Source organism: Ictidomys tridecemlineatus, chromosome 2 (assembly GCF_052094955.1).
Source record: "Ictidomys tridecemlineatus isolate mIctTri1 chromosome 2, mIctTri1.hap1, whole genome shotgun sequence".
Taxonomy (NCBI): Eukaryota; Metazoa; Chordata; class Mammalia; order Rodentia; family Sciuridae; genus Ictidomys; species Ictidomys tridecemlineatus.
This window is the reverse complement of record NC_135478.1, coordinates 3,219,119-3,230,933: the sequence shown is the minus strand read 5'-3', so window position 1 is coordinate 3,230,933 and position 11,815 is coordinate 3,219,119. Positions and strand designations below refer to the sequence as shown.

The following is an 11,815-nucleotide window of genomic DNA, read 5'->3' as shown; positions in this document are numbered from 1 at the left end:
CCTCACGCTCACAACCGGTGCTTGGAGCCGCAGGTGTGCAGCGTGTGCGCCCAGTGCGCGGGAGGCGAGTGGGGGCTTCTCCCTGCTTGGCCAACAGTGCCGGGTGCCCTCGCCTGCGCGCTCAGCCCTTCCCGTCTTCCCCTGCGCCACGTCAGCACGTGGGGGCGCCCCGCTCCTTTTCAGGGCCGTGGAGTACTCCTCTGCCTGGCCAGGCCGGGAGCTGCTGGCTCGCTTCCTCTGGCTGGGAACACAGTTGCTCTGTCTCCAGTCACGGTCACACTGCACTCAGCCGGTGTCACCGCGAGATGAAAGGCCACAGATGGAATTTCTGAGTCAAAGGGCTTCTGGCACTGGGCAGAACCGCCGCGAGGTGTTTCGGTCACGGGAGCGCATCCGGGTGTGACCCAGTTTCCCCCGCTGTCCCCGGGCAGGCTGCCACCCGTGTCCTGCCAGCGATGGACAAGGAGCCCTATTTGGTGGGTCCTGAGCCGAGGGGCTGGCGTTTTTCAGGGCAGGAGCAGAATCAGGGGTCCCCTGGGGTGAGGGGTGCCCCGAGGTCAGGACGGGGCAGCGGGAGCCGCTGTGAAGTGCATTGTGGGTAAAGGGAGGCAGCGAGGGGGAGTGGAGCCCAGGACGGAGGCAGGGAGGCTGAGGAGGCAGGCGCCCTCCAGAGCCTGGCCGCCAGTGATGGTCCCTGCGCGGAGGACCCCGCACAGCCCCTCGTGGGCACAGAGGCCTCCGGGGGGACGAGGAGACGGAGCCCTTCCCTCCCTGCCTCCCACCAGGAGGGCGCGGAGCCAGGTTTTCAGTTGGCGTCAGTCAAGGCTTAGATGAGCTCAAACTGTCCCAGTCTGTCCCTCCTCCCGTCCCCATTCTCCAGTCTCCACCATGGCTCCCTGCAGGACGACTGCCCTGGTCCTCATGGCCACCCTCACCACCCTTCAATCTATTCCGCCGGAGACAACGTCAAGATGTGAGTCAATCCCTGGCCCCCTGGAATCTTGATTGCACCTGGAACACAGGGAAATCTTGCTGTGGTCCACTAGGACCTCCAGGGTCTTCTTTCACTTTCCTTACCCATTCTTCCTCATGCTCCCTCTGTGCCATGGCCCCGCCAGCCGCGTTCCCAGCTCTCTGGCCTCACTGGGGCAGCTCAGCTGTATCCAGGAAGGTGGCATTTGGCCTTCAAGCTGCCTGAATCCTCTGTGTGTCACCTGGAGCAGGGGTGGGGCTGCAAGACACAGACGGACAGACACAGAACTATGGAGACAGAGAAACAGAGACAGAGCGACGAAGATAGGGAAACAAAGGACACAAGGATAATGTGACAAGCGTCCATAAGGAAACAGCACAGATGTAGGTGACAGAAGATGGACAGAGAGCACACAGTAGAGTGCGGGTGGCGGCAGAGGGGCCAGGGCCATGGGGCGCTTGCCGCCAACTCCCCTCAGCCACTGGCAAGGGCTGCTCCCTGGGTGGGACGGACTCCCCTGCCAAGGCCCGGGGGCTCCAGTGGGCAGCAGTGGCCCCAGGCCGGGCTGCAGGCGCGGGGACAGCAGGTCAAAAGGACAGAAATGGTAAAAATGGTAAGTGAAGGTCTGCGAGTGGGGCCAGGCCCTGGATGCCACCCCTGCTAAGGAGGTGCGGGAGGGACAGGGTGGCAGGAGAGAGAGGGAGAGCGAGGCTCTAGCCAGCAGGACTGCTCCAGGCAGCAGATGGGTAGCGCCTTCCCAGCTCAGCCACCAAGGCAGCAGGTGCCTTCCTCCTGCTGGTTCCTGGGGAAAAGTCCCAGGACCAGCTCTCATTGGACCAGGCTGGATCACATGTTCTACCATGAGCCAATCACTGTGGCTGGGAGAATACAGTGCTCTCATTGGTCAGGCCTGGGTCATGTGGCAAGCTGCCGGGCAGGTCTGCTCTTTCCCATGCACCCTTGGGAGCTGGACTCTCATTGGCCCAGCTTGGATCACATGTCTCCCCTGAGCCAATCACTGTGGCTTGGAGGATAGCCACACTCTCATTGGTCAGACCTGGGTCATGTGCCTACCCCGCAGGCCGGCTGCCCTGCCCTGCCCCTCGACGCTCAGAGTCCACTTGCGCCACAAGAAGAGCCCTCGGACACGCCCTGCCGTTGGCCCCGAGCAGATGTCGCCAGAGGTAGGTGGTACCGTTGTCGTCCTTCACTGAGAGGCGAGTCGCGCCCAGAGGGCAGCGCAGACTGCGGGTCACCAGCAAGAACCGCGCGCGACGCTGGGGCGCCCGGCGAAGCTGAGCCGAGGCCGGAGGAGCGTCGCGATCCGCAGCGAGGGGGAGGCCGCGGCTGGAGGCAGCGTCGTGAAGAGCCTCCCTTGGGAAGGCTGTGGTCCGCGCTGGCCTCCGTGTCCAGACCCTGACGGGAAACAGGAGAAAGCAGCAGCCCTGTCCCCCCCTCGCCAAAATGGCAAAGCCAGCCTCCCCCCCCCAGAGGGGGCCTAATGAGAGCTTTGCTCCCGGTGGCCGAGCTGGCCAGATGCAGGCCTGACCAACTGAGCCCAGCCCAGACAGCACGAGGCAATCCAAGAGGGAGAGAAGCACCTTCCTGATTGCCATTTCCAGTGCCTGGAGCCAGCCGCACCTGAGGCCCACACTCCAGGTCTCCTAGTGACACAAACTGACGGGTTCTCTTAAGTCCATGACCGTCCAGTGGTAAGACGTGGACGGAGCAGAAAGATGGAGAAGGGAGTGTGGCACCTCCAGCTCCCCGACTCCCTACAGAGAGGAAGCTCCAGGGTGGGGCCTCTGATGTCCCCGAGGTCTGCTCTGGCCGCCTTCCTGAGCTCCACCTGTCCCCCTGCCCCCGCCCCCCACGCTGAGTTTGAAGGAGAAGTAGGCGGGGGTGGCGGGTGCTGAGTGCCCACAGAAGGGGACTTAGCGCCCTGCCGGCGAGCCGGGATTCTGAATTTTATGGTCTCATTCATAAAATGGGCGTTGAGGACCGCTGGTTCCTTCACAGATGTATACCGAGGACCTACTATGTGCCAGGGGCTCTTCTGGAGGCTGAGGACAGCCGAGGCCTCTCCCCAGGAACTTGTGGTCCATGGGGGAGGCAGATAGTAGTCGAGGCCCTGCGCTCGAGGGACGCGCAGTCAGAACTCCGAGGTGGGGTGCAGGGGCTGCTCTGGATTAGGTGACCAGGGGCCTGGGCTCTGGAGGACGGAGGGTCTCCAGGCACAGGTGCAGTCGTGCAAAGGCCCTGAGGCAGGGCAGAGCCGTGCTGGAGGCCAGCAGGGAACTGTGGCTGGCAGGGGGCCGGGGGCAGGGTAGGGGAGTGGCTTTGGTCTTAAGACTGAACCCATGGGGGGCAACAAGCCAGGTCCTCTGGAGTCTCAGAGGAGGGTGACAATGGCATCTTCTCTGTGGGCTTTTGAGGACTGAACCCGTGTTGGGGACACTGGTCCCTCTGTGGGTCCCTGAGTGCTGGGAGCCGAGGTGCGCTGAGCTTTGAGCTTTGAGCGGGTTTTCAGAGGCGCCTGGGCCCAGTCGGGGGCCTGGGAAGGTCCCAGCAGCCCCAGGCCCAGGTGGCAGGACGATGTCACAGAGGCTGGGGCATCTAGAACCCTGAGGGCTCCTGGCTCAGTGTCATCTGGCAGAACGGCTGGGGGCAGGAACCCCTGAGACCAGGCTTGGGAGACACCATGCGGGCCGCGCTGCCCCGAGCCGCCTCTGACTAAGGCCGTCCGGCCGCAGCCCGTTGCCCGCCCCTGCCGGCCCGCCCCCGCCGCCCAGCGCCCCGCGTTCCCCGCCCAGGAGCCCCGGAGAGGCCCCCGAGATGCCCCAGGGGCCCCTGGCGCCCTGCCCTGGTGGGACCTAGGCGGGCACCGCAGGAGCAGCGGGAGCAGCGGGAGCCATGGGGTGGCCTGGCCCGGCCCTGGCCGCGCTGGTCCTGGCCGTGCTGCTGGGGCCCTCGCGGGCCGTGGTGCGCGCCGTGCTGGAGGGCAACGGCAGCTCGGTGGACTTCGCCGACCTGCCGGCCCTGTTCGGGGTGCCGCTGGCCCCGGGGGGCATGCGGGGCTACCTGATGGAGGCCAAGCCGGCCAACGCCTGCCAGCCCATCGAGGGCCCGCGGCCCGGCAACCGCTCGCTGGGCGCCATCGCGCTGATCCGCCGCTACGACTGCACCTTCGACCTCAAGGTGCTCAACGCGCAGCGGGCCGGCTTCGAGGCGGCCATCGTGCACAACGTGCGCTCCGACGACCTGGTGCGCATGGCCCACGTGTACGAGGACCTGCGGCGGCAGATCGCCATCCCCTCCGTGTTCGTGGGCGAGGCCGCCTCCCAGGACCTGCGCGTCATGGTGCGCTGCGACAAGTCCGCCCACGTGCTGCTGCTGCCCGACGCCCCGCCCTGCCCCGACCTGGACTGCCACCCCGTGCTGGCCATGTCCTGGGTGCTGGGCCGCACCCTGGCGCTGGTGGCCTCCACCTGCTTCATCCTGCGCCGCCTGTGGCTCTGGGTGCACAGCTGGTGGCCGCGGGCGCCGCCGGCCAAGGCGCAGGCGAGCCAGAAGGCGCAGGTGCGCACCTTCACGCGGGCCAGCGACCTGTGCGCCATCTGCCTGGACGAGTACGAGGAGGGCGACCGGCTCAAGATCCTGCCCTGCTCGCACACCTACCACTGCCGCTGCATCGGGCCCTGGTTCTCACAGGCCGCCCGGCGCTCCTGCCCCGTGTGCAAGCAGTCGGTGGCCAGCACCGAGGACGGCTCCGACTCCACGGTGGAGAGCTTCGGCGACGAGGACGCCTCCCTGCCGGGCCACCAGCCGCCCATCTGGGCCATCCAGGCCCGGCTGCGCTCCCGGAGGCTGGAGCTGCTGGCCCGGACCAGCCCCAGCCGCCACCGCAGCACCACGTCCCTGGGGGCGGCAGACACCGCCGCGCCCCCCGACAGGCCCCCGGGGCCCCCCTGAGCTGGGGCCCCCGGTCCGACCCCGTCCGGGCGGGGGGGTGGCGACGGGTGTTTCTAGAATAAAGTGGGTTTGAATGTGGAGTCTCGCCCTGCGCTGCTGTCGGCCACTCGGGCTGGGACCAGGAGGGACGCCCGCCTGCCCGCTGGCCCAGGAGGCCCTCAGGGAGCCCGGCCTCCCGGCTCGGCGCCTCCCCCTAAATAAACGGTTACTTTGGAGTCACCTCGGGGGTCCAGAAACGCCGTCCACGTGCGGCGAGAGGCCCCGCCACGGGCGCCTGCGGCCGGACACCTGGCTCTGGGAGGGACCCACGTGCCTCCCCGTCACCTCGGCTCCCCTCTCCTGCCGCCTCGCGTTCCCGCAGCGCCCCGAGGACCAAGGACCGAGAGGCCCCCCGACGGCGCCCCAGCCCAGGGTCTGACTGTGGGTTGGCGGGTGGCAGCGGAAGGTAGGAGGCCACGGGAGGCCTCCCAGCCCTGACCACGGGAGCGCCCAGCACCCCAGGGCCACCACGGCGTCCCCTGGGGCCTGTCCCCGCTGCATGAAGCCAACACGGTGGCTTGTCCCCTGTAAGTGTCCCTGGCTCTCCCTGGTCATGCTCTGGCCCGTGCGGCAGGGACACAGAGGTGGTCACAGGCCACGGCTGCATGCTGGGGACCGCCATCCAGCTCCCCAGCACCTCACAGCAGCCTGTCCAGTGCCACTAGGAAGGCCGTTCCCAGGGCTCGCTGCCTTGGCCACTGGGGACGGCCCTTGGTGGCCAGGGCTACCAAGCAAGGACAGCTCCAGGCCCGAGGTGGGGGGACACGGGACAGAAGCAGCGAGGGACGAATGGAACAGCCAGGCGTGGGTGGGTTCCAGCACCCGACCCAGCCGCACAGCACCCAGGGCTCTTTCTGCCGTGAGCAGGCCTGTAGGTGGCTCGCAGGCTCCGGGCCACCTGGAACTGGACTCTTTACGTCCTTTTGTCCAAAATCCTCAGCAAGTGGGCTCCTCCTCCTGGGGTCATGCAGCTGCTTCAGCCCCAGCTATCACATGTGCATTCCAGGCAATGAGGAAGGACCTGATTCTCCCTTTAAGGATGCTCTCCAGAAACCCCACACTGCGCCGTGGCCACACTGCCTGGGCCCGGAGGTGGGCGGCAGGGACAGTGATGGTGCCGAGTGATCAACTGCCCCGGAGACCCAAGGGCACCTCCTGGGAGTGAGTGCCTCCCCACGCGCAGCTTGGGCCTCCTCCAGGCAGGTGGGGGGAGCCCAGGCGCCTGGAAATTAGCCCTCACTGAGGCCCTACTGTGCGCCGGCCAGGAGGCCCACTGCGTGCTCAACCCGTGTGGTCTTGGCCTCCCACCTGGGAACTGAGGCCAGACGCCCGGGTGGATCCCTGAGGGCACTGGGCACAGTCTGGGCCCGAGGGACCCCCCAGCCTGGCTGGACACAGCTGCCCAGAGCCGGTGGGGAAGAGTGAGGACCGAGCCCTCCAGACCCGGCCTCGGGGACAGGAGGCGAGGCCCCCCGGGCCGCGATACAGAAACGACCCGGATGCCCGCAGCGGCACCCCCAGGTCCTGCGCGGCCGGGCACGCAGCCAGTAGGTGCTTACTGTGTGCACGCACAGCTCCCTGCCTCCACCCGGGACCTTCTGCCTCTGGGAAGGTGCCAGCTTCTCCCAGCCTCCGCGAGGCCGCGCTGCCAAGGACTCAGCTGACAGAGGCCGCGTGCCAGCCCCGCGCCCCCGCCCGGCGGCTGTCCCAGCACCGCGGAGGCCCCTCCTGCCCGTCCCCGTCCCCGCGCCTCCGTGTCTGCTGAAGGGGGAGCAGCACGTGGCAAAACGGAGGCTCGGAGGAGGCGCCCGAGGAGGGGACTAGGGACCAGCAGGTGCCACAGGCAGGGGGCACACGGGGCGCCAGGTGCGCTGAGCAGAGACCACGCAGCGGATCCCGGGCACCGGGGCAGCCGCGGCTCCGGCGCCCCCAGGCCTGAGCCCTGCGCTTGGCGACGGTTCATTCTACTCCGCCGACGGTCCTGGGCGCCCCTGGAGCGGGCCTCCCCTTGTGGCCTCTCACCTGTAGGGTCTGGGTGCCCCGCGCTGGCTCCCGTTCCCTCCTGCCTCGTCACACCTCCGCACACCCCGCAGGAGACGCAGGTCAATCCCACCCTCCAAGTGAAGAACAGAGAGGTTCAGTAAGTCGCTGAAGGCCACACAGCGTGCAGGGCCATGCCAGGGTTCCAACTTGGGTTCCCAGCCTCCTGTCCCTCACTTTTCCCTCAACTGGCTCTGGATCCACACTAAGGAGCACCTACTATGTGTTCAGTGCTGCACTGGGACATGGTGACCAAGGGAGTTCCTTGGCCGACTCTCAGAGTTTGCTATTAGCTGTTGAGGGGGTGGCATTACAGGGGTGTGATGGAGACAGGTGATCATGGAGGGCGTCCCCAAGGTGGTGACATGGGGCAGAGACCTGAGTGCGGAAAGGACTCGGCCCTGGGGAGAAGTGGGGAGATGCAGGGAACAGCATCCAGGTGGAGGGAACAGGCCGTGCAAGGCCCCGAGGAGGGGCTTCGGAGGCCGCAGCAGGGCAGGAGTGTGAGGGGCCCTTGGGCAAAGAGGAGGCCGGAGGAGAAGCGAGGGCTGAGGACCAGGATCTCGGCCGCAGAGGCCAGTGTGAAGTCACTTCGCGGAGCAGTGGGCGGTGCCCGCGGGGTTCCAGCTGCACAGCAGATACCAGGGGCCTTCGGACCGCTGAGTCCTGACAGGGGCCTGTGGCCGCCGCGCCTGTGCCTAGAGCGCCACCGACTGGCCGCTGAGCCCTCTTCACCGCGGGTCCTGGGCTGCCCACACCCTGCGCCCTCCCGCGGCTGTGCGGCCTGGACGGCGGGTTCCTCCCGCCCCTGCTCACTAAATTGCTGACAGCCTCACTGAGTTGCAGAGGCTGGCCTCAAACTCATAATCCTCCTGCCTCAGCCTCCTGAGTTGCTGGATTACAAGGAGGCACCACCACAGCTGGCCAACCCCGTTTGTTAGAGGAGGGAACTGAAGCCCAGGGAGGTCAGGTATTTTTCCCTAGGACACACAGCATAGATGGGACAAAACTGGGATGTGGATCCAAAATGCCCATCTCCGGAGGTGGCTTGCCTTGTCCATACCGTCCCTACTGACCAGGGGAGGAAGGAGCGAGTGGACAAAGCGGGGGATGGCCTAGGGCCTCTCTCACCCTGGATCTTGTCCGTGTTCCTTTTCCCGACTGGCTTTGCTGGGTGCCAGTCCTCTCCAGTGCAGGCCAAGAACAGGGTGTTCTCCTCCTCTACCCCACACCCCCTGCTCCTGGTGATAGAACCAGGGAGAGGCGGGGCTGCTAGGCTGTTCCCAGTGGTCACTGGGGGAGGCCACAAGGACGCTGGCTGCGAAGATCTCCAGCGACTGCATCGGGCTGGTGTGGAGGCTGGGTCCTCCGTCCCGCCTCCGTCCCGCCTCCTCCCCAGCCCTGTCCTCCCGTGCCCACCCAGGAGGGGAGGACGTTCTCGGGAACAGATGGCTGCCTTCCGCGCCCAGCGCTCTGCCAGTTAATTAACGCCGCCTGTAATTAAACTTCCCACAAATTAGCTGTCAGCTACGCTAAAGGGAACCGTCCCTCTCAAATGCCACCTTGACTCGCTGAATTGTGAGCCTTGTCACAAAATAATTAAAGGCGGGGAGGCGCCGAAACCCGGAGTCCCCCGAACGTCTCTATCACCGTCCGCGGCCGAGGGCTCCCGGCCGGAGCAGGAAGGCAGCTGTCTGCTCAGGTCTCACCAAAACTGTCCCGGGAAGGAATCTCCACTGAGAGCCACCGCGTGCCGAGCACCGTGCTGGGGATGACCGCGGCCAGCCCTGACCCACTCTGCCCCTTCCTGGATCTCATGTCCCCCCGCAGCCTGTGCAAAGGCCCAGGGGCAGGATGAGCTGCATGTTGGAGGGCCAGCAGGAGCCCAGGAGGGGCCCAGAGGAGGCGGGGCCTGACCCGGGTGCCCACGGCGCCCTCTGGTGGCTGCAGGGAGGACAGGATGGGGAGGAGGACCCAGGCGACCCCTGGTCACACGGGTGGGGATGGGGGTGCGCGTGGCAGGGAGGTGCCCGCTGTGCGGTCTGGAAGGGGCGGGCAGAGCGGCTCATCCCAGTCCTCTGGCCGTCGATCAGCGAGGTGTCGGGCTCCGCCGGGCGGCCGCCTTCCCAAGAGACGCCTTATCCACCTCTGGCTGGCCATCGGCCAGGGCCAGGCAGCTGTGCAGGTGGAGTGGCCCCGTCACCCAGGGTCACCCTGGCCTCATGGATGGGGTGCTGACGCCCTGAGGGCTGCAGAGACCAGGATGTGCCTTGTCGGCAGAGGCTCAAGTGTCCCCACCTCCGGGGGACAGAAACAAGGAATGGCCTGAGAAGGGGCCGGGGCTCGGGCAGGCCAGCATGGCTCTGTCCTTCCCCTCCCTGGGGACGTGGGGCCCAGGGGCACCTCTCAGGCCCACGGAGCACCTCAGGGCCTTTGCACAAGCGGAGCCTGCTGCTGGGACACCCGTCCTCCCTGCAGGGCTCAGCCTCAGGGCTCTGCTGGGTCACCTCCTCCAGGAAGCCGCTGGTGGCCCAGCCCTGCCCTGCCCCCAGGGCTGCACAGTATTCTGGGAGCAGAAGGGCACAGGGTCCTCCTGGGCCTTCCCGCCCACAGGGCGAGGTCCCTCCCTCTCTGACCCCAGGGACTGGCGGAGTCTGTGGCAGGGCCCCTGCAGGCCGTCATTCCCACGGTGACCCAGGGACCTCTCGGGCCGGGTGTGCCTGGGTCACGGTGCCCAGGGGGTTCTGGGGCAGTGACAGAGCTCACCCACGGGGCCAGGATGCTGGGTTCCGGAATGTTCCAGAGCTCGGGGTGGGGGAGACACGCACCCAGCAGGGCTGCAGCCACGCCCACCCCCAGGCTGGCCACCAGCGGGAGGGTGGAGGCCACAGGACTGGGTGCCAGTCCACCAGGGCATCCGGAAAGTTCTGGAATCCTCCAGATGTCATCGACCCTCCTCCGGAGCCTGGCAGGCAGGACGGTGGCCCAGGCTGACGGCTCCGTGTGGGGAGGCTCTTCCCTGGCAGCCAAGGAGGGCGCAGGGTGGCAGGGCACAGCGAGCGGAGGGCCAGGGTCCAGGGCCCGCTGGAACCGCGGGGCTGGGGCAGGTGACAGTACTCGCCTGCAGCCCTGTTCCCCCACGCGTAGCGAAGGGCAGCTCACGGGGACCAGGAGGAGTCAAGTGAGGTGGCTGTGTCGGCTGCCCCAGGGTTTGGCCTGTCGGCTGGGCGTCACACTGAACATGGATCATCACCGTGCAGTGGCGCGCCCAGGGACAGGAGGACACAGGCTCCAGAAGAGACCAGCAAGAGCAGGACCCTGTCTCAGGAGGCGGGGCGGCCCCTGGGAAAGCGCCCTGGGGTCCGTCCCCAGCCCCAAACGACACAAAAGCCAGACAGGCGGACGGCGCATGCTGGGAATCCCAGCGGCTCGGGAGGCCGAGGCAGGAGGATCCCAAGTTCAAAGCCAGCCTCAGCAACTCAGTGAGGCCCTGTCTCTAAATGTAGAAGGGCTGGGGTGGGGCTCGGTGGTCCAGGGCCCGAGCTCAATCCCTGGTACCACCCCCCAAAAATCAAATAGACTGGAGGAGACTCGGGGGCACTGGAGAATGGCTTGAGAGCCGGTGGCAAGTGCAGAGGTGGCCAGGGAGGGGAGGCTGGGAGGGGAGGCCGGGAGGGAGGCGCAGAGCTGCCTCTCCCAGTCAGACACAGGACGGGGTTCTCTGGGGAGCGATGCCTCGCGCTGGTGGGTAGCGCTTACTCACAGATCTGTCAAAACTTGTCCGACTGGATCCTTAAATCCCGCCTGGCGAAGCCGACAAGGGAGGAGGAGGAGGAGGAGGACTGCCAAGAACCGACCGCGCGCCCCTCCCTGCAAAATGGCTCCGTCACTCGGAAAACCACTTGGCAGTTTCTTAAGAAGTGAAATGCACACCTACCACTCAGCCCGCGGCCCGCCTAGGTGTTTACCCGGGAGGAGAGAAAGCATATGTCCACGGGCCGCAGCTGTCTCCCCAAGCGCCAGCCGCACGGAACCGCCAAATGTCCCCCCCACCCGGCCTGCAGCGCGGCCCCTCTGCACTGGAATACGATGCAGCCATGTAAAGGAGACAAGAGGTGAGAGGTCCAGGACTCAGGATCCCAGAGCTATGAGGCTGAGCCAGAGGCGACCAATTCCAAAGTCCACGCTGCAGACCGGCCAAGGAGGCGCCCTGGGGCCTGGAAAGTCAGTGGTGGGGAGTGAGGGAACCTCCAGGTGGCGGGCAGTTCTGCGGGGGCTGGGAGGCAGCTTCAAGTGTGCGCTGGGCACAGGGGAGGGGCAGGGGGAGGGGAGGCCAGGGGAAGGACCGCTTTGTCTGAGGTGCACAAGTTTAGAGAGCCCCCAGCTCGGGCCCAGCGACATCTGACCGCAGCACTTTTTTTTTTTTTTTTTAAATTCAAACTTGGTTCCAAAACACTCGGGGGTGACCCTTTCCAAGTAAAGCCCGGGTCCACCCTCCCCGGCCCAACTGAGTCCTGTCAGCCCCCGCGTCCAGGGCCACCCCGGGAGGCCCCCTCGGCAAAGCAATCAGTGGGTGGTGGCGGGAGGGGAGGGGACCACGGTCACTGTCCCACCGCCCACCGCAGCCCCGCAGGCCGTGGCGGGGCTTCTCGTCCCCATCCTTCTTGAGCCACAGTGGCCGGGGCTGACTTGCCGCCCGTGTCCCCGGCAGCTGGGCGCCCAGGGAACGTGCGGTCGCGCAGGGGCGGCTGTCGGTGTCACACGGCGACCCTGGGAGGCTGCGGTCTCCAG

General features: G+C 66.7%; 1 protein-coding gene across 1 annotated transcript; it reads left to right on the top strand.

Annotated features, from left to right (window-relative positions):
• Positions 1 to 2,047: 2,047 nt before the first annotated feature.
• Znrf4 (zinc and ring finger 4) lies at positions 2,048 to 5,018 on the top strand. The gene has a single exon (XM_005332226.3). It carries the CDS (start codon positions 3,887 to 3,889, stop codon positions 4,943 to 4,945), a length of 1,059 nt encoding a protein of 352 aa, XP_005332283.2. The 5' UTR covers positions 2,048 to 3,886; the 3' UTR covers positions 4,946 to 5,018.
• The last annotated feature ends 6,797 nt before the right edge of the window (positions 5,019 to 11,815 follow it).